At 48.9% G+C, this 18745-nt stretch overlaps 1 protein-coding gene across 3 annotated transcripts in view; it reads left to right on the top strand.

Moving 5' to 3' along the window:
• The first annotated feature begins 470 nt into the window (after positions 1–470).
• arfgef3 (ARFGEF family member 3) overlaps positions 471–18745 on the top strand; it is a 34460-nt gene continuing 16185 nt past the window's right edge. Inside the window, exons 1-14 of one of the 3 annotated variants that reach the window (XM_035399397.1) lie at positions 471–1399; positions 4017–4068; positions 6007–6088; positions 6298–6429; positions 8585–8653; positions 12134–12256; positions 12824–12869; positions 13147–13231; positions 14100–14204; positions 14612–14945; positions 15109–15221; positions 15644–16584; positions 17246–17412; positions 18332–18497. In XM_035399397.1, the coding sequence (XP_035255288.1) occupies positions 1315–1399; positions 4017–4068; positions 6007–6088; positions 6298–6429; positions 8585–8653; positions 12134–12256; positions 12824–12869; positions 13147–13231; positions 14100–14204; positions 14612–14945; positions 15109–15221; positions 15644–16584; positions 17246–17412; positions 18332–18497 (2500 nt within the window). In that variant the 5' untranslated portion in view covers positions 471–1314. The remainder of the gene's footprint in view (positions 1400–4016; positions 4069–6006; positions 6089–6297; positions 6430–8584; positions 8654–12133; positions 12257–12823; positions 12870–13146; positions 13232–14099; positions 14205–14611; positions 14946–15108; positions 15222–15643; positions 16585–17245; positions 17413–18331; positions 18498–18745) is intronic. The other 2 variants (XM_035399395.1, XM_035399396.1) reach the window with 2 other exon arrangements.

Here is an 18745-nt window from a genome sequence, read left to right as displayed (position 1 = left end):
GGACACGTGCTATGATTGTTAGTTGAATGATTATAGGTAGCCAGTAATTATGTAACTGTTGAAACTATTGCGGTAAACAATACAATGGATACAAAAATGGAGTGCCACCACCGTGCCTCAAACCAACTGAGAAAATACTGGCAAAAAGATTCTTACTCACCGAATAAAAATGTAGGCTACTTTACCAGGGAAAATTCCAGAAGACTAACCCTGAAGTAGGACACTGGAGCTTACTATATATAATAGCCAACTATAATGAATTAAATTGGGTTGAGAATATAAGACGACTTCGTCTTCATCAGGCCACAAAAAGCAAGGGGCGGGCGCGTAAATGCCCGAACATCAATCATGATGTTTGGTCACAGATAACAGAAACACACTCACAGGCTGCGCTGTACCCCAGGGCGCTGGGTCTAAATATGATGGAAATGTATTGATAGCGAAAATTAACAAACATTTCTTTACCCCAGGTGTAAGTCTATTTAATAGATGTCATGAAATGGGTATTTAAGAATGGAGCCGTTAACGTTACTTTCTAAATTACTTTAGAAGGGCTTATATGTTTTTAGGGTTGATCGCATCCATGAATTAACTAACAACCTCTCCGCGCGTCTTGCTGCCGCACGTCCTCGTATTACAATATAGGAACGACTACGAGCCTGATGGGCAAGAGAGGCTGAATATCCCGGATGGAGTAGAATCGTTCTGTTATTGGTGAATACTCGAGGGAACATTCTATCCAACACCGTTATTTCATTAGGACGACACGCATTGCATAGGGGTTAAACTAATTTTCAGTTCTCAAAAACATGCCGATTACATTTTTTAGAAGAATTTATCCTGAGGAAACACTTCGCCATAGCAGTGCTTACGGTTGCACCTGCGCGCGGATTTAACGCGCTGCTCTTCAGTCCTGGCTGTAAATCTCTTCCATTCCGCAAAAAAGGAATTCCACGGCCGCGCTTTGCAGGTTTCATATTTCCCAGACCAGGTCGAGGAAATGGCCCGTTCTACGCTACGAACAGGAATTAGCTAAACTGCATGAAATAAGATTAGGCTTCACCCTAAGGGCACACATTTCTTCGAAACAATCCTGCACTGTTTGTGCGTTTTCAAATGGCATTTCGCAATAATTAGATCGATTTTTAAGAATCGAAGGTGATAGATGCTTCATCCACTGTTTACGGAATTGACGTGTCGTCTTACATCACTGGCCTCGGAATGAATCATCGTTAGAACACGGATGCTAAGCGATTCGCTGTACCATCGCACTTTTTCGTCCAAAATACAAGGTTTCAAACATTGCTTTTGAAGATGGAAGAAATATTACGGAAGCTACATAAGGACGCGTCAGGGAATAAGTACAAGGCTGTAAGAGATGCGTGTACTTCAGCCCGCGGTGAGTAATGCGTGTAGCTCAACACCTGTCGTCATAAGCCTGAATAGCACAGTATGCGGCGTTGGCATTAAAATTACTGCCTACTGTTTCAAATTATTTCATGCTGACAGTTATGTGTGGCTATGCTACAATGTATTTAAATATGATATGTAGGCCTGAACCATGCCTCTGCGCGCACACGCACTCGGTCTTGATTGGGCTACGCAGGATTGGAATGACTTTTCAGGGCTCTTTCACATCATATCTGACCACGACCATGTACTGAACCAGATGTGGTGACTGGGTACACAGAAGAAATCTAAATTATTTTAATATTATCTTTAATAGGTGTGTTAAATAATTAAGTGGATACGGGGACACCGTATTAAAATGGTTCACAATATATTACTAGCTATAACAAATTAATCACTGTACTAAAACTATTCGGTGTTGCTACTTTTTTAGAAGTTTATCGTAAGTATTGTGCTGTACTCTGTTGCATTCGCTTTATTCAGGCTAGGACCGTTTCCCGCTGCTTAAAATCCATGTCCAGGAATATGTATTTATGTTTTGTTACACTGCCTAAACGACAGTTTCAATTATATGAACGGGGAAGCGCCCACTGTGGCCACGGGGTAGCCACATCCTGCGTATATACTCTGCTTTTAAAAAATATTTATTTAGTCATTAAACAGTGGCAGCACAGCGAGTACCTATTTCGGCTGTTGAATAATGCATGCGACTTGATAGATTTTCAGTGGACAAATGTACATCAGATTTGTACAAAAGTTTCTGTGACAACCTTCTGGTCTATTTAAGCTTTCTTATCTATTATTAATTTCACGTTGTCATTTGTTTTTTAAGCATTTTTCAGCATCCCAAATCGGGGAAATAAAACGAATTATTATATACCCATGTACTGTATAATACAGCGTTGCCCAATATACGGTGAAGCTCATTTTACGTGCTCGACTTCGAATGACTTATAAAACGCCAAGCAATACATAGTTAATGCATGTACATACGACGTTGCTGTACAGCATTGTAATTGCCTGTGCTAGCGACAATGCACAGAACAAAATCTTTTGGCGTTACAAAGGCAACGCAGAGGTGGTCAGTGCATGACAGACATGCATTACCCACAGTGAATCACTGGAAGACGCACAGACAGTCAGTGCTTCGCAAAAGAAAAAAAAATCTACCTTTGACTTCTGCTTAGTGTTCCTGATACACATGCTAAGCCAGTTCTTGAGCCGGCGAAGAGCGAGAGCACTAAGTAACGTGTAAAAAACCAGAGCGGCGCAGCGAATAGAATAACTACAGTATTGCTAACGTATTCATAGAGCTATAAAATACTAAATCCAAAGATAACATTTCTACCCTGGAAATATGTTTCATCTGCGACATTGTCTGTCGTTATCAATTGAATAAAAAATAAAGCAATTATAGAAATGAAATTAATAAATATCAGTACGGATTTTACTGATGTCCTTTTGATTAAAATCAGATGTAGGCTTAATAAAGTCTTAAAATGAAATAATTTCCATCCCTCACAAACTGCCCGAGATTTGAGTGCACTCTTGTGATTCCTAGTGGCTTAGTTTGGTAACTGGCATTTCACAAATTGTGCCAGTATTTCACAAGTGCTACGCAGTTTAACAATGGCAGACTGTGACATAAGCAGTTTTTGTTTTTGTGTTTTAGCCCCAGAGTTTTGTTCTCCTGCATTTATAATAGAATATTATATCATGGCTTCCTCTTTGCTCACACCAGGCCTGCTGTTAATGTGCAAAGCGCTGACTGATGTTTGGGAGCCACACCACAGTCCCTGCTGCTGTGGCCTGTGCTCACAATGAAGCTGTGGCCTGTGCTCACAGTGAAGCTGTGGCCTGTGCTTACACTGAAGCTGTGCTTGTGCTCACACTGAAACTGTGCTTGTGCTCACAGTGAGTCTGTGGCCTGTGCTCACACTGAAGCTGTGGCCTGTGCTCACAGTGAATCTGTGCTTGTGCTCACAGTGAAGCTGTGCTTGTGTATTTGTAGATTATCGCAGTTGTGCATTGCTGGTAAACAGCTGCATCACTCTTGCGGCCGAACATGAGTAGGACAGCAAGTATACTGATATAGGATTTATGATGTGTTCTGCTGCAGCTCGGAACACTGAGGCGAACGTCGTCAAGGACAACAATGTGCTGGTCTGCTGAGTTCTGAAACATTAAGTACCAGCAGGAGTTGCATTATCACTGATGTGTGGCATATATAATATAACAGCCTGGTATTGCAAAGCATTGCGAGCCAGTCCAGCTGTTACTATTAGCACATCACTTACAATGACCTGCTTCTAGTAAGACCTGGTCTGGAGCCGTGTGGGTCAAACTCAGCTGTGTCTGGGTAAAGGTTTGTGGGCACCTGTAGGAGTGAGAGATCTCCTGTGCTGCAGGGAACAGCCACTGAGGTCCAGCTGCAGGTCTGGCTCTGTGGGTGTGCTGTCCGTACACACAAAAACTGCTTCACTTCAACAGGCTGAGTAAAGTGCCATGCAGTTCAAAGTAAAATGGATCTAAAACCTGATCGTTACAGTATTTTGGTCATGGCATAATCAAGTAAAATGTTTATTCCTTTATCTGTAATCCTTCAGAAACCCTTGAGGCTCAGAATGGATCTGCTAAGATTCAGCCATCTCAGCTCAGGTAGGAAGGACGGTATTTGTATGTGGCTTTTGTATGTGTATGCCGTGTGTGTTATTGTGCGTGTGCGTGTGCGTGTGCGTGTGTGTGTGTGCATGTGCTGTGTATTCTATTGCCTCTGTACGCTGTGTACTCTTTTGTGTGTGTGCTGTGCATTCAATGGTGTTTGTGGGTGCTGTGTATTCTATGGTGTGTGTGGGTGCTGTGTATTCTGCTTGAAAGGAAAGGCTGCTGCAAAGGAAGTACAGCACAGTTATACCCTCTTCTGTTGTGTATAGTCTGTTCATTGGTTTTCTACACTGATCAGTTGTAAACTTTGCTGTGAAAAGCAGAGCCATGTCTTTGCTGAAGATCTGCAGATGGTGATATATAACTCAATTTCTTGTCCTGTGAGTATTTTTGATGCTAGAGAGCAAGTAGCTGACTGTTTGTGAAAGGAACGGTGTGCTGATGATACTATTCTCTTTCTGCTGGTTCTGCAGACCCACACTGCCCAGTCTCTCTCTCCACACACACACACACACACACACACACACACACACACACTGCTGCGTCTCTCCCCCCACAGACACACACTGCCCTTTCTCTGTCCCCCCACAGACCCACACTGTCCTGTCTCTCTCCACACACACACACTGCCCTGTCACTCTCTCCATACACACACACACAGGCCTATCTCTCAGAAGAGTCAGAACATCACTTTCATAGCGATGACAGGATGCAGTGCAGGTAGGTCAGCCAGGGCACATATTCATCTACACTCACCACTGAAGATAAGTTGCATTAAAATGTAGCAGTTTCTTCTTTGGGTCTTTGTATCTTTTTAATGACAAGTTCCCTTGTCATAGTTCTCCCATGTACGTCTCTCTAAATGGCTCTGTTACTTAATCAAGCAAGATATTTGCCATAATGTTAAGGCTGGGAAAGGAGTGGTGATTCAGTACTTGGTCCAAACTCTGTGGAAATGACTGAAGACTACTGCTGTAAATCAGCCATTCCCGGTGCAAAGAAACACCTCCAGCCGTAAGCTTCTGCTGTTACTGCAGTGGGAGCCGTACGTCTTCCTGCCCAGAATGCTCTTCCCTGCCAGGCAGGCTCAGACAGGCCGTTTGGCCTCATTACTGATGTGGGGGACAGAGAGGGATCAGTCTGCAGTTCTGTCTGACCAGTACAGTCCCTCTGTGGCTCCGGGCCCTCAAAACTCACTCTGTTTGGGGCCTACAGGGGGCCTACAGGGGGAATACAGGGGAACAGGTGTTTCGAAGCTGAACGGCTTTATGAAAATAAAGCAGTCTTCATTTCAGCGACGTTTCATTCAGAAGCGAATCTAAGCAAAGGAAGCAGAGTGCAGGCTGTTTGCAGCCATTACTGTGTCGTTAGCATACGCGTGTTAGCATAATGGGCTCGAGACGCGTACTCCACAATAGCTTGAAACGGAAGATTAGGAAAGTGGTCTGACACACTGGACACCAAGAGACAACGTTCATGATAAAAATCTGTACTCAGTACCAGTGAGAAAGCAGTCTTAATAAACTGTACAATATGTTACTACCCCATATGTCAATCATTGCTGCTGTATTTTTCTGTGGATAGAACAGGAGTAACCGAGGCTCCATTAAACTGCTCTGTATAATGCATTTAGTCTGTTACTCTTATATGCTGTCGAATCTGGGATTCATTCACTCATGTGGGCCAGATGAAATGATTCTTAAAAATCTTGTTAATATAAAACGAAATATGAACTGGATTGTCAGTTGTCATTGGACTCAATCTTCAGATGATTTCATGTTTGTTTGATAAGTAAGCCTAATACCTTGCATATTTTATTATGAATTTCAATGGTTCAGTTTGGGGAAAAGGTGTGAAAATTGTTCTGCAGTGTCCTGGCTGTAGCAGTGTGCGTTATTGACATCTACTGTTGATATTTTTCCAATGTTACAGAGAGCGATGCTTACTTCCTCTTAGACTGGCTCTGGAGTCCAAAAGCACCAAGCTGGCCCAGACCGCTCTCACAGGAATGCAGGTAAGGCCACCTTCACACATTCACCTTCACACATTCACACTCACACACTCATACTCACACACTCACACTCACACATTCACATTCAGACTCACCCTCTCACACTCACACTGAATTTGCCTGTAATTAGGGAGCTGTGCACTTTCTCCTGTTCTTGACTCATGCTTGTCTCCTTGTTGCCATGTTTGTGTTTAATCCCCTGTGCTGTACAGAAGATGCTATGTGAGGACCGGTTCGTCACCACGGAGACGGAGGCAGCGGAGAAGCAGCTGTTGTGTCAGGTGCTGGAGGCAGTAAGAGTCACACCCACTCTACACGAGGACCTGCAGGTGGAGGTGATGAAGGTGAGGAATGCCGTGTGATAATTGGTCCATTTCACCCAGTCAAAGCGCAGCGTCGGTACCATGCAGCCTACTGACTTCTGTAAGGCTAAATTCTGTCACTATGGACCAGTACAGAGCAGAAGGGCACCCACTTTAAAAGGGCTGCCGTTACTCAGCATGTGGACATAACGGTAAATCCCCTGTAGGTTCTGCACTGATTAATTGTTCTACAGATCAATTGCAGTGGATGGACTTAATTGACCTTTTAGTGGTCTTAGCTATTTTTATCTCATACTTCAATGAGCAAGGCATTGAGTTAAACTGGCTATATAATATCTTTACACCTCAGTCGAGCATCTCAGCTGGTGTTATCTATATGGATTCAGCTGCGCAGTCAGTAGGCCTTACGTGAAACTTTTCGTGGTCCTGTGTAGTCTGGGCAGACCCAGGGCACAGGCTGTGTGTGCCACTTCTCTGTAGCTCAGATCAGGCCGCAGCTGTACCGGGGCCCTCAGAGCGCTGGGCGGGGCAGCTGTATCCTCAGGGTGCTGGGCGGGGCAGCTGTATCCTCAGGGTGCTGGGCGGGGCAGCTGTATCCTCAGAGGGCTGGGCGGGGCAGCTGTATCCTCAGGGTGCTGGGCGGGGCAGCTGTATCCTCAGAGCGCTGGGCGGGGCAGCTGTATCCTCAGAGAGCTGGGCGGGGCAGCTGTATCCTCAGGGTGCTGGGCGGGGCAGCTGTATCCTCAGAGGGCTGGACGGGGCAGCTGTATCCTCAGAGAGCTGGGCGGGGCAGGTGTATCCTCAGAGAGCTGGGCGGGGCAGCTGTATCCTCAGGGTGCTGGGCGGGGCAGCTGTATCCTCAGAGAGATGGGCGGGGCAGCTGTATCCTCAGAGAGCTGGGCGGGGCAGCTGTATCCTCAGGGTGCTGGGCGGGGCAGCTGTATCCTCAGGGTGCTGGGCGGGGCAGCTGTATCCTCAGAGGGCTGGGCGGGGCAGCTGTATCCTCAGAGAGCTGGGCGGGGCAGCTGTATCCTCAGGGTGCTGGGCGGGGCAGCTGTATCCTCAGAGGGCTGGGCGGGGCAGCTGTATCCTCAGAGAGCTGGGCGGGGCAGCTGTATCCTCAGAGAGCTGGGCGTGGTGCTAGTGGTACACTGGGCTACCAGTACAGCAGGTCCCCAGCAGTGCTGCTCTGCTGCTCCCCCTCTCTAAAGCACTCACCACTGTCAACAGCCTCTTAATGAGCCAACTGTCTGCCCCCCCCCACCCCTCCATCCCCGGAGACACAAGCTTCCAGAGGGAGGGGCATTCACTGTTCATTGTGCCCTGTGGAAGGGCTGGGTACATTACAGCTCTCATTTAATATTTCACTTTATTACATGCAAATTTAGAAATGCAGAATGCCACTTATGACATCCACACTTTGAAGAAGTGGCTAGTGAGCAAAGAACATGAAGATAGAGAAGGAAGAAACTGTAAATCACCCAAGTTTGGGGCTCTAATGTGCGGCTGCATGATGTTGTACCTGAATGCTGTTTCTGCCTGCGATCAGAAGTTAATGTTTGACCACAGAGTGAAAGCTTGTGTTATCTCTCTCTGTGCTGTATAGGGGTGGGGTATGCCCTGCCATTAGATCCTTTCAGAAAGATACGCTATCTGCTGTAATAAAAATTCAGCTGTGAAAGTTCTACATGGTGAATGCAAACAGACCTGCTGGGGCACTAACTGACGCTCTGCTTGGCTGTGTCCTTATGACACTGCCCTGTGTCAATATGGCAGCGGCCTATGTCAGTATGAAAGCACCCTGTGTCTTTATGGCAGTGGCCTGGCACTGCTGTAGGTCATGGATATTTTAATCTGGCCCTCAAATCCAAATTTGGTTTTCTTTTCTCCCAGGTATTTAACTGAACAAGTAGTACTACTGATTGACCTGACTGTCTTCACACCTGACTCCCAGGTAAAGGGAGGGAGGAAAATCAGCAGTTCTCTGCCCTCAAGGACCGTGATTTGAGTAACAGGGCTGTAGGCCTTGGGCCTTAGTGATTCTACATTCGGTAGATATTTGAGATTTTCCTCTGAGATGTGTTATGAGTTATGAGCAGAAAGGTTTGCCTGTGTGGGTCTCTAGCTCAGCCCCACCCACACTCCCGCCCCGCCTGAACTCCTCCTGTCTCCGCAGGTCCTGCTCTGCATCACCTACGCCCCCACCTTCCAGATCAACGGCGAGTCCATCCTGCGCATCGCCGAGGTAAGGCCTGCCTGGGGCAGAGGGGAGGGGGAGGGAGGATTAAGTATGAGCTGTCTGGCACGGGAGGGGTGTGAGGGTTCTGCAGTGGGGGGCGGGGCAGTGGGTGGGGCCTAATTGGTGTCAGCCACAGAGGAAGTGGAAAGTCAGCACACAGAATGGATTCCCTGCGAATGAGAGCCAGGCTAACACAGCGCCTATTATGCCACTCTGAGTGCTGTCTCAGCAGATCAGTGCTGTCTGTGTTGCTGTTAGTCAGCTGTATCTGAGACACGGATGAACGTGGCAGTTGTCAGGTGTGTGTGTGAAGGAAGACGGTGAGAAGTGACAGAGCTGCACTGTGATTTTTTTGACTCTTTGTTGTCAGTCTCGTTTGAAGTGACAGAGCTACACAGTGCTTCCTGACTCCCTGCTTCTGTCATCTGAAAGCAGGAGTCGCACATTAACGCTTGATAAAGCCACTTCATTGTGGTGATGGATCTGGTCCCATCAGGCTGCTCTGGTCTGTCTAGCAGGGTCAGATGCTCACTGTAATTCCTCTGGCTGCCAGACCAGGCTGCTCAGCATCACCTCATAAATCACATGCAGCCTAATGGGGCCAAGGCCTACCGTAGCACACATACACACACACAGACACACACACACTCCTGTATGCATGCATACACTAGCACACACGCACATGCCACATGCACACACACCTGTACACACATCTACACACACCTATACACATGCATACATACACACACACATATACACACATATGCCTATCCACAACAACACAGAAACACACAAAACACTGACACCTGCACAAACACATACAAACACACATTTAAACATGCACACACACCGATACACACCAGCAAACGCAGGAGAGGACCCCATCACCGTGCACCTTGGTTGTGCATCTGTGTGTGTGCATGAGTGTATGTGCACATACGTATTCGCTGTGTGTGCATCCTGTGCTTGGTGCTCTGTGGGTGTCTGTGGCCCTCTGGCCAATGAGACCGCACAGGAGCAGAGCACTCAAGTCGCCCCCCTTACCTGCATCACAGACCTCACATAGCAAGGGGCCGTCTCAGTCGCGTCTCCATGGAAACCCTCTTCCACCCTCAGGATGCAGGGGTAGAGAGTACGCACTACGTGGCTGAATGGAAGCTCTCTGACTTGTTTGTCAGTGGAAAATTCCGGTCATCGGTTGCGTAGAGAGTGATGCACTCATTCGTACCTCCGCCAGATGAGTGCTGATTGGACGCTGCAGTTTCAATTTCCGAGGATCAAGATGGCTGCTGTTCTGATAAAATCAGAGCTTGCGTGTGGAATTGAAGTTCTATTTGACTGTTTTTGTGGAAAGAAAAGGTGTGGTTTGTTTGAACAGGTGGTTTTATTGCTGTTTCTAATGGGAGACAGCATTTTCAAAGTCTCTTGAACTTATAGGCCACCTGACGGTCACCCTGAGATCCTGAGATCAGCTGACTGATATTCAAGAAATAAATAACCCATGTCCTTTATGAGATTATTAATGTTTTGTAAGGAAGGGACAACTGCAGCGTGGGCTGTCATAGCAAGTCAAATCATTCAATCAAATGGGTGTGCACGCTATAAATCATCCAATCAAATGGGTGTGCACGCTATAAATCATCCAATCAAATGGGTGTGCATGCTATAAATCATCCATTCAAATGGGTGTGCACACTACAATTCATCCAATCAAATGGGTGTGCACACTACAAATCATCCAGTGGTTCTAAGATTGACGTAACATGGGTTTAGGATTGAAATGAAGGTGTAATGCACTGCGATGCTGGGGGCTGCAGCACACAGCCCTACGTGGATAGACATGGTTCTGATAGGGGCCGTGTTGCCCCAACAGTCGCAAAACTTCACCAGGGCCATTCTTTTAAGTGAAATAAAAATGAAAACCTCTATCAGAGCACAGCCCTGGTTCCAGCAATAAGGCCCCCAAGAGAACATTTTAATCAGGAAGTTAATTAGCGAGGGGAACTGGAGTCTTATTTTAGGCAGAAGGAAATTAAACCTGGGTGAGATACTGCTGACTGTGTATTGGGGAAGAGCTTATTCATACCTATCAGACGTTCCCCGGTAATGCCACAGACTGATGGCGGCGTTTGTCATCTGTTCCCTGGGGGACAGGAGCATGGTGCTGAAGGGCTGTGCTCTTATCTGTATCACACACAGTCTCTCACACAGCCATTCACACTCTCTGCTCTCATCACCGTTTCCCTGCAGCTCTGCTCTCTGCAGCTCAGCGTGCCCATATTTCTCTGGGAAGAGCTGTTTTAAGAGCTGTATGAAAGAGGGGTGAATGAATTGTCCGAACTGTGCAAGAGGAGCGAAAGAACTGTAGAAGCTGCGTAAGCGGGTGGAAGAACTGTGTAAGGGTAGGGTATGTGGGCTGTTGGAGAGTTGTGTAAAAGGTGTGTAGGAGAGGTGTAAGAGCTGTGTTTACTCAGCTGTGTTTACTCAGCAGTGTTTACCGTATTTCTGTTTGGTGGGAATGTCTGTGATGTCACTGCAAATCTGGTTCATTTCCGCTGTGTAATTCTTCCCTCCTCTGTTGAGATGCTCTGGTAAACTGCAGCTACAGAAGTACTAAAATACGGTGTGACAGAGTGTCTGTGTTCAGAGAGCACCATGGGTGCTTCAGACTGCTCCAGTTCAAGGACACACTGAGTTCTAACCCTTTGTGTGTGTGTGTGTGTGTGTGTGTGTGTGTGTGCATGTGCGTCTCTGTGTGCGTGTGCGTCTCTGTGTGCGTGTGCGTCTCCGTGTGCATGTGCGTCTGTGTGTGTGTGTGTGTGTGTCTCTCCCTGTGCGTGTGCGTCTCTGTGTGCGTCTGTGTGTGTATGTGTGTCTCCCTGTGCGTGCGTCTCTGTGTGTGTGCGGTTCTGTGTGCGTGTGCATCTGTGTGTGTATGTGCGTCTCCCTGTGCGTGCGTCTCTGTGTGTGCGTGCGTCTCTGTGTGTGTGTGGTTCTGTGTGCGTGTGCGTCTGTGTGTGTATGTGCGTCTCCCTGTGCGTGCGTCTCTGTGTGTGCGTGCGTCTCTGTGTGCGCGTGCGTCTGTGTGTGTATGTGCGTCTCCCTGTGCGTGCGTCTCTGTGTGTGCGTGCGTCTGTGTGCGTGTGCGTCTCTGTGTGCGTGTGTATGTGTGTCTCTGTGTGCGTGTGTGTGCGTCTCTGTGTGCGTGTGCGTCTCTGTGTGTGCGTGCGTCTTTGTGTGTCTCTGTGTGTGCGTGCGTCTCTGTGTGCATGTGTCTGTGTGTGTGCGTGCGTCTCTGTGTGCGTGTGCGTCTCTGTGTGCGTGTGCGTCTCTGTGTGCGTGTGCGTCTCCGTGTGCGTGTGCGTCTCTGTGTGCGTGTGCGTCTCTGTGTGCGTGTGCGTCTCTGTGTGCGTGTGCGTCTCTGTGTGTGTGTGCGTCTCCGTGTGCGTGTGCGTCTCTGCGCACTTGCGCGCGCGTTCTCTCCAGGTGTGCATTGAGACGTACGTGAGCAGCTGTCACCAGCGCAGTATTAACACGGCGGTGCGAGCCACGCTCAGCCAGATGCTGGGGGACCTCACCCTGCAGCTGCGGAACAGACAGGAAAATGCGGTGAGCCAATCACACTGCCCTGTGCCACAGCATCCGCCAATCACACTGCACTCTGCCACAGCATCAGCCAATCACACTGCTCTCTGCCACACCACCAACCAATCAAAGTGCACTGTGCCACAACATCGGCCAATTACACTACACTCTGTATCCGTATTAAGCAAACCTTTGTCACTTTGCCACAGAATGACGAAACTGTAAGCTTAAATTCTTATCTTTACCATGAGGAAACTTGAAGATTAATACACAAAACTCATTTTTCTGAGTTGTAGCTTCGTAGCCAAGGGTATGCTCACCAAGTTCTTTATTTAAAACTGGTGCGCTCTGTTTGGGGTGGTAAGCGTGACAATGCCTTAATTATAAGGCTGCCCAATGCTGGCTAATTAATTACAGACCTACCAATTCCATGTGCGGACAATGCTAGCTAATGGCCGTCTGCCTCTTGTCTGCTTTAATTCGGCAGACAGCGAAATGGGCGTTCTGAGCTTGTGCACTGTGAATGTAGGGAGAAGGGGGCACATTACTCACTGCATTCTTACTGCACATCCTGTTTTTCGGTTTCTGCAGGCTCTGGATTCGGAGGACGGGTCGATGGCCACTCTCCATCGCAAAGGTACTCCGGTCTGTGGTGTGCAGGCCTCCCCGGGGCAGCAGGCCCCTCCTTCGTGCGAAAGTGCCCCTGCGCTGACAGTAATGGCCGTCTTTATAGGGCCGTAAAGCATGCGGATCACTTCCTGGAATATGGAGCCGTGCATTGCGCCTGTCAGTCATCTCTCTCCGCTGGCAGGGGAGAGGGGGCAGCGCGCTGTGTAACAGAGGCTTTCAATTACAGTGATAATTTAACTCTGGCCTCCCGCTAACGCTAATGGCTGACTACGCAATGCTTTCAGACATCTCCCCCACCAGCGAGGCCCTGGGTGAGGACGTCGTCAATGTGCTCATCGTCTTCTGCGAGAAGCTGGAGGGCGTGGCCAGGTAAACAGCTCTTCCCACAGCCTGAATCAGCAGATCCTCCCGTTGTCTGAGACTCCTTCCACAGCCTTAACAAGTAGCTCCTCCCACAGTCTGAAAGCTCCTCCCACATCCTGAATCAGCAGCTATGGCAGGCTAACCTGTGCTATTCCCTGCTGTCGCACGGTAGCAACACAACCCAGTCTGCTCTGCAGTATAATTAACACAACAGCTCATTATGCAGCTAGCTGCAAACATGAGCTGATCGAAAAACGAAAGCCAAATTGTGTAGCTGTTGGGGTTCTGATGGAATGGGTTGTGCTCATATTCTGCTTCATTAAGCTGGAGAAAGCACTAGAAGCCCTGTCTGTGTAGAGCCTGCTGGGAAGGGAAGCATCGCTACAGATCCAAACTGCAGGGTGTCTTGCTTCAGGGCCTTTACTCTAATGGAGCCGTCTACACTGGAGACGGTGCTGCTGAGATGACCATGACCACTGCCATCTAGTTTTGGAGGGAAATGGTCCATGACATGGGATTAAAGGCCTTTTCACAATAACATTCAACATGGGATATGAGGTTGGCTGTGTGGAGCAAAAAACGTGAAGATCTTTAGATTTAGCAGGAGGACACAGGCTTGCCTCAGCTGTGTGGGCGATAGGCAGTGGGGAGTCTGGGACGGAACATTCACCACACATCAATTCTTCTGTTATTTTGATGCTCAAGCAAGTTTAGTGACAAAATGCAGTATTAATTTAGAACTGCACATTTGGGATTTACCAATTCAAGTGCGAAAAGTGTCTTGTGACCTTTACATTAAAACTTCTGCACTGACAGTTCTTGCGAGAGTATGCCTACTAAGCTCACTTTGTCTCACTGCTCTGTTTTTCCACAGTGAGAACCAGCTGCTCCAGCTACTCTATCTTGAGTGCATCTTGTCCATCCTCAGCAGCTGCCCTCCCACAATGCACCTCAACAGAGGCTTCACGGATCTCATATGGTAAGACCCATCGTGGGCTGGAGTGCTTTCCCATTCATCTCCTGCATGTTTAATGCTGCTTGGTTCCATTGCTAACTGTCCAGTGAAAAAGAAAAGCATCATAGTTAAAATATATATTCAGTTTAAATACATCACCGTGTCAGACCTCCTACTGTTTGGCAGTGTTATATTTCAAATAAAAAGTTCATTTTTGATTTTTTTGTTGCTGAATTTGTGCAAAGTTTACACATTTATCTTGCGGGTTAATGAACACTTTAAATGCAATAAAAACGTGATTCCACGGGGTCTTTAAAGATTCAACACTAATCATGCTACTGTAGGAACAGTCAAAGTCGATTAAGAAGTTGTTCACTTGCTGTAAAATGCCTGTCCCCACATGTAAGCCCCCTTCTGCTGTCTCCTGCCAGGAAGCAGCTGTGTCCGTCGCTGGTGGCGATCATGGGGAACCCCATGAACGATAAAACCATCACCTCAGCCTCCGCCCACGGGAGCGGGTCATCCCAGGACGCGGCCCCGCCCTCGGCGGGGGTGTCGGACCAGGGCAGGGGGTCGGGGTGCTCGTCCAGCGCCCCCACCCTGATCGGGCCCGTGGCGCGCACCATCTGCTACACGGCGGCCGAGCTGGTGCGGCTGGTGGGCCAGGTGGAGTCCATGAAGCCCGTCCTGCAGTCTCTGTACCACCGAATCCTGCTGTACCCCCCGCCCCAGCACCGCGTGGAGGCCATCAGGACCATGAAAGAGGTGAGAGACCCTGCCTGGAGAGATATCCATTCAGATATGCTCTATGGAACACAGCCATTTATTTTTTAAAAATGGCATAATGTTACGCATGTATCAGAAAGTAACTGTTACGAAAAACAAAAGGTAATTTGTAAGTACTGAATATATGTGGATGCTGTCACAGATCCTGGGCAGCCCAGAACGCCTTTTTGACCTGGCAGGCCCGTGTGTAACAGAACCAGAGTCCAGAAAGCGCTCCTTCTCCAAGAGGAAGTCCCACCTTGACCTGCTGAAGCTGTGAGTAAGCGAAAATGCCTTACTGGCAGTGTGAATTTTTCACACGCCCACACACACACGCACACACACACAGGCGTACACACACGCACACACACGCAGGTTAGCAAAGAGCAACGTAGCAAAAAGGCTACTCGTAAAATCGTTAATATTGCATAAAACTTGCCAAAGAACTGAAAGTTCTCTGATGCTTGTGTCAGTACTGCGCACAGACTGCATTTACAGCTTATGACCACATGACGTCGCCAGTGTCTCTTTTTGGTGATCTTCACAAATATATCCTTTTGAATCTGACGATAGTCACACTGAATATTGCATTTTAAATTGGCACTGCCTGGATGTTTGTTGGTGTTTGTGCTGTGCCTGAACGCATTGTGTCCGTGCCTGAACGCATTGTGCCTGAGCGTGTTGCCTCCGTGATGCAGGGTGATGGATGGCATGACAGAAGCGTGTATGAAGGGCGGGATCGAGGCCTGCTTCTCGTCGGTGTCCTGCGTGTGCGCCCTGCTGGGGGCGCTGGAGGAGCTGAGCCAGGGGCGGGGCCTGCAGCCGGAGCAGGCGCGGATGCTCCTCCGCCGGCTGGACGAGCTGAAGGAGGGGGCGGAGTCTGCGCGGGAGTCCATGGAGGTCAACGAGGCCGACTTCCGCTGGCAGCGGCACATCCTCTCCTCCGAGCACGCTCCGTGGGAGCCCCCCGGCGCCGAGCGCAGCCCTGACATCAGCATCAGCGTCACCACGGATACGGGCCAGACAACACTGGAGGGGGAACTCGGCCAGACCACCCCGGAGGAGTGCGGGGAGGAGCCGCGCCTGGCCTCCCCCTCCTCCTGCGGCCCGGACGCCGCCTCTGACCGCCCCCCCCGTCCGGGGGTCAGGGAGGCGGGGGCGGAGCCCAGTGGCCAGCCCGACGTGGTGCAGCGGAGCCACGCCCTCGTGTACCCCGACATCACCAACTTCCTGTCGGTGGAGTCGCGGGCGCGGTCCCACGGCTCACGCTACAGCGAGAGCAACTTCAGCGTGGACGAGCAGGACCTGTCCCGCACCGAGTTCGACTCCTGCGACCAGTACTCCATGGCGGCCGAGAAGGACTCGGGCCGCTCCGACGTCTCGGACATGGGCTCGGACAACTGCTCGCTGGCGGACGAGGAGCAGACCCCGCGCGATTGCCCGGGGCACCGGTCCCTCCGCACGGCCGCCCTGTCGCTCAAGCTGCTGAAGAACCAGGAGGCGGACCAGCAGAGCGCGCGGCTGTTCGTCCAATCGCTGGCCGGGCTCCTCCCGCGCCTCCTGGGGCTCCCCACCTGCACTGACGTGGACGTCTCCCTCCAGAACTTCTCCTCCACCTTCTGCTCCGGCCTGCAGGCAGGTCAGGCTAACGTCCGCAACGGCACCTTATTCCTACAGGGGGCGCCACTGAGTCACTGATGTCAGTTCATTAAAAAACCTGGAGTCATACTTTCATTCTTCTGCACATCTTGATGATCAGGAAACCAGACGGCAGTAGGAAATAAGTCTGTTCTTTAGTTTCTCCCATTTGTCCGAGAAAACAGAAAGAAGACCAGGCTGTGTGACCATTTCACATTCTCAGTCGCATTGATAGCTGATTAGTTTCATTTTTAGTGGTTGTGGTTTTAAATATAAATGGCATTTAATGAAAGCTACAAGTTCCTGTCCACAAAGGTTAGTGTAGTAGGGTGCAAAAATTAAGAAAATAAGGCCACACAACCAGCTGTGACATTATTTAGTTGCACGTTCTTCTGAAACACTGTTATAACACGGTCTCTATCAAATCATTGCTGGAAGAAAGGTAATCGCATCTGTCTGTACTTTAGTAAAATGTGTATGGATGTCAGCTGCTTGTGGAAGCTGAATGTGGGATGTGGTCTCTAATGAGCTGTTAAAGGACCCAGGAGGACCGTTAAGCAGGAGAACCCAAACCTGGGGAAGTGGTTAGCACTGATGCTATGCCACAAGGCTGCAGTGTAGCAGGTGTGTCCTCACAGTGTGGTGTTTCACTACCTGTGCAGGGGGCATCCACTCACCTGGGTTCGAGGGCAGTGGGAATCTGAGCTGCCAGGCCCTGATGAACGCCGACGGCCTGTACCTGGTGTCCTACTACGCCCTGCTGCTCAACCTCAAACTCTGTTGCAGCGACTACTACCGCAGGAAACCTGCTCCTGTGCTGGTCAGCCTGGTGAGCACTGTCATGCGCACTGACCTACACACTGACCTACGCGCTCTCATACGCACTGACATGAGCGCTCACTCACTCTCCACATTTGCACTGACATACACACTCACATACGCACTGCCCAACATAGTCACATACACCCTGACCTACACACTCACATACACACTGACCTACCTGCTCACATACGCACTGACCTTTGAACTCACATACGCACTGACCTACGCACTCACATGCACACTGACCTGCGCACTCACATGCACACTGACCTGCGCACTCACATGCACACTGTCCACATTTGCACTGACCTACATGGTCATATACACACTGGCATACATACATGGGCACAAAATTGCAGTCATCACTTTGTTTGTGTGCTAAAGCCCGCAGCTTTTCTCTTGCCAAATAAATACACAACATGAAGGAGGTAGTCAATGTTGTTTTATAAGGTAAAGCATGGGAAAGTAAAATGCAGGGACTACAGTTTAATTCCCTTAACCGTGTTTTTCTTATCTACAGTTCACAGCATAGCAGAGCATCGTGCTTTATAATGATTAAGTCTGTAAGTCCCTCTCCTATTTATATTAAGCTGCTGATATTAATCAGGATCTTTTTGCCATGCCATTTGGGCTCGAATGTCACGGGAAAAGGAAAGATTGCGGTCACCTTAACTTTTGAACGGGTTAAGTGGACTATATTCAGGGTAGCTTGCAGCAGCCTTGAGCTTTTTAAACCGGTTGAAGGCATTGCACAAATAAGATAAAAGAGGAGGAACCCGCACTCAACCAGCTCTGAGCTGGTGCAGCCAGAAAATATGTAAAGAACTGATCAATGAACAGGCACAACTCTTGCTCTCAGTAAAAACTATTTTTATTTTATTTAATCCATCTCTATAAAAACAGTTGACTGTTTTCCTCCCCTGCAGAAGGAGTTTGTGCGGCAGATCCAGAGCAGTGGGGTGCTGGTGGTTCTGTCGCAGGCCTGGATCGAGGAGCTGTACCACCAGGTCCTGGAGAGGAACCTCCTGGGCGAAGCTGGATATTGGGGCACCCCAGAAGAGCACTCCCTGCCCCTCATCACTATGCTCACAGGTAAATGTAATGTAATGTAATGTAATATCACTCCTGTACCCTCTCCCCCACAGTCACACAGTCACATCTGTACCCTCTCCCTCACAGTCACACAGTCACATCTGTACCCTCTCCCTCACAGTCACACAGTCACATCTGTACCCTCTCCCTCACAGTCACACAGTCACATCTGTACCCTCTCCCTCACAGTCACACAGTCACATCTGTACCCTCTCCCTCACAGTCACACAGTCACATCTGTACCCTCT

The sequence above is a fragment of the Anguilla anguilla genome, chromosome 18, assembly GCF_013347855.1.
Source record: "Anguilla anguilla isolate fAngAng1 chromosome 18, fAngAng1.pri, whole genome shotgun sequence".
In the NCBI taxonomy this organism is placed as follows: domain Eukaryota; kingdom Metazoa; phylum Chordata; class Actinopteri; order Anguilliformes; family Anguillidae; genus Anguilla; species Anguilla anguilla.
The sequence above is the reverse complement of the archived record's forward strand: the minus strand, read 5'-3'. Positions and strand labels throughout refer to the sequence as shown.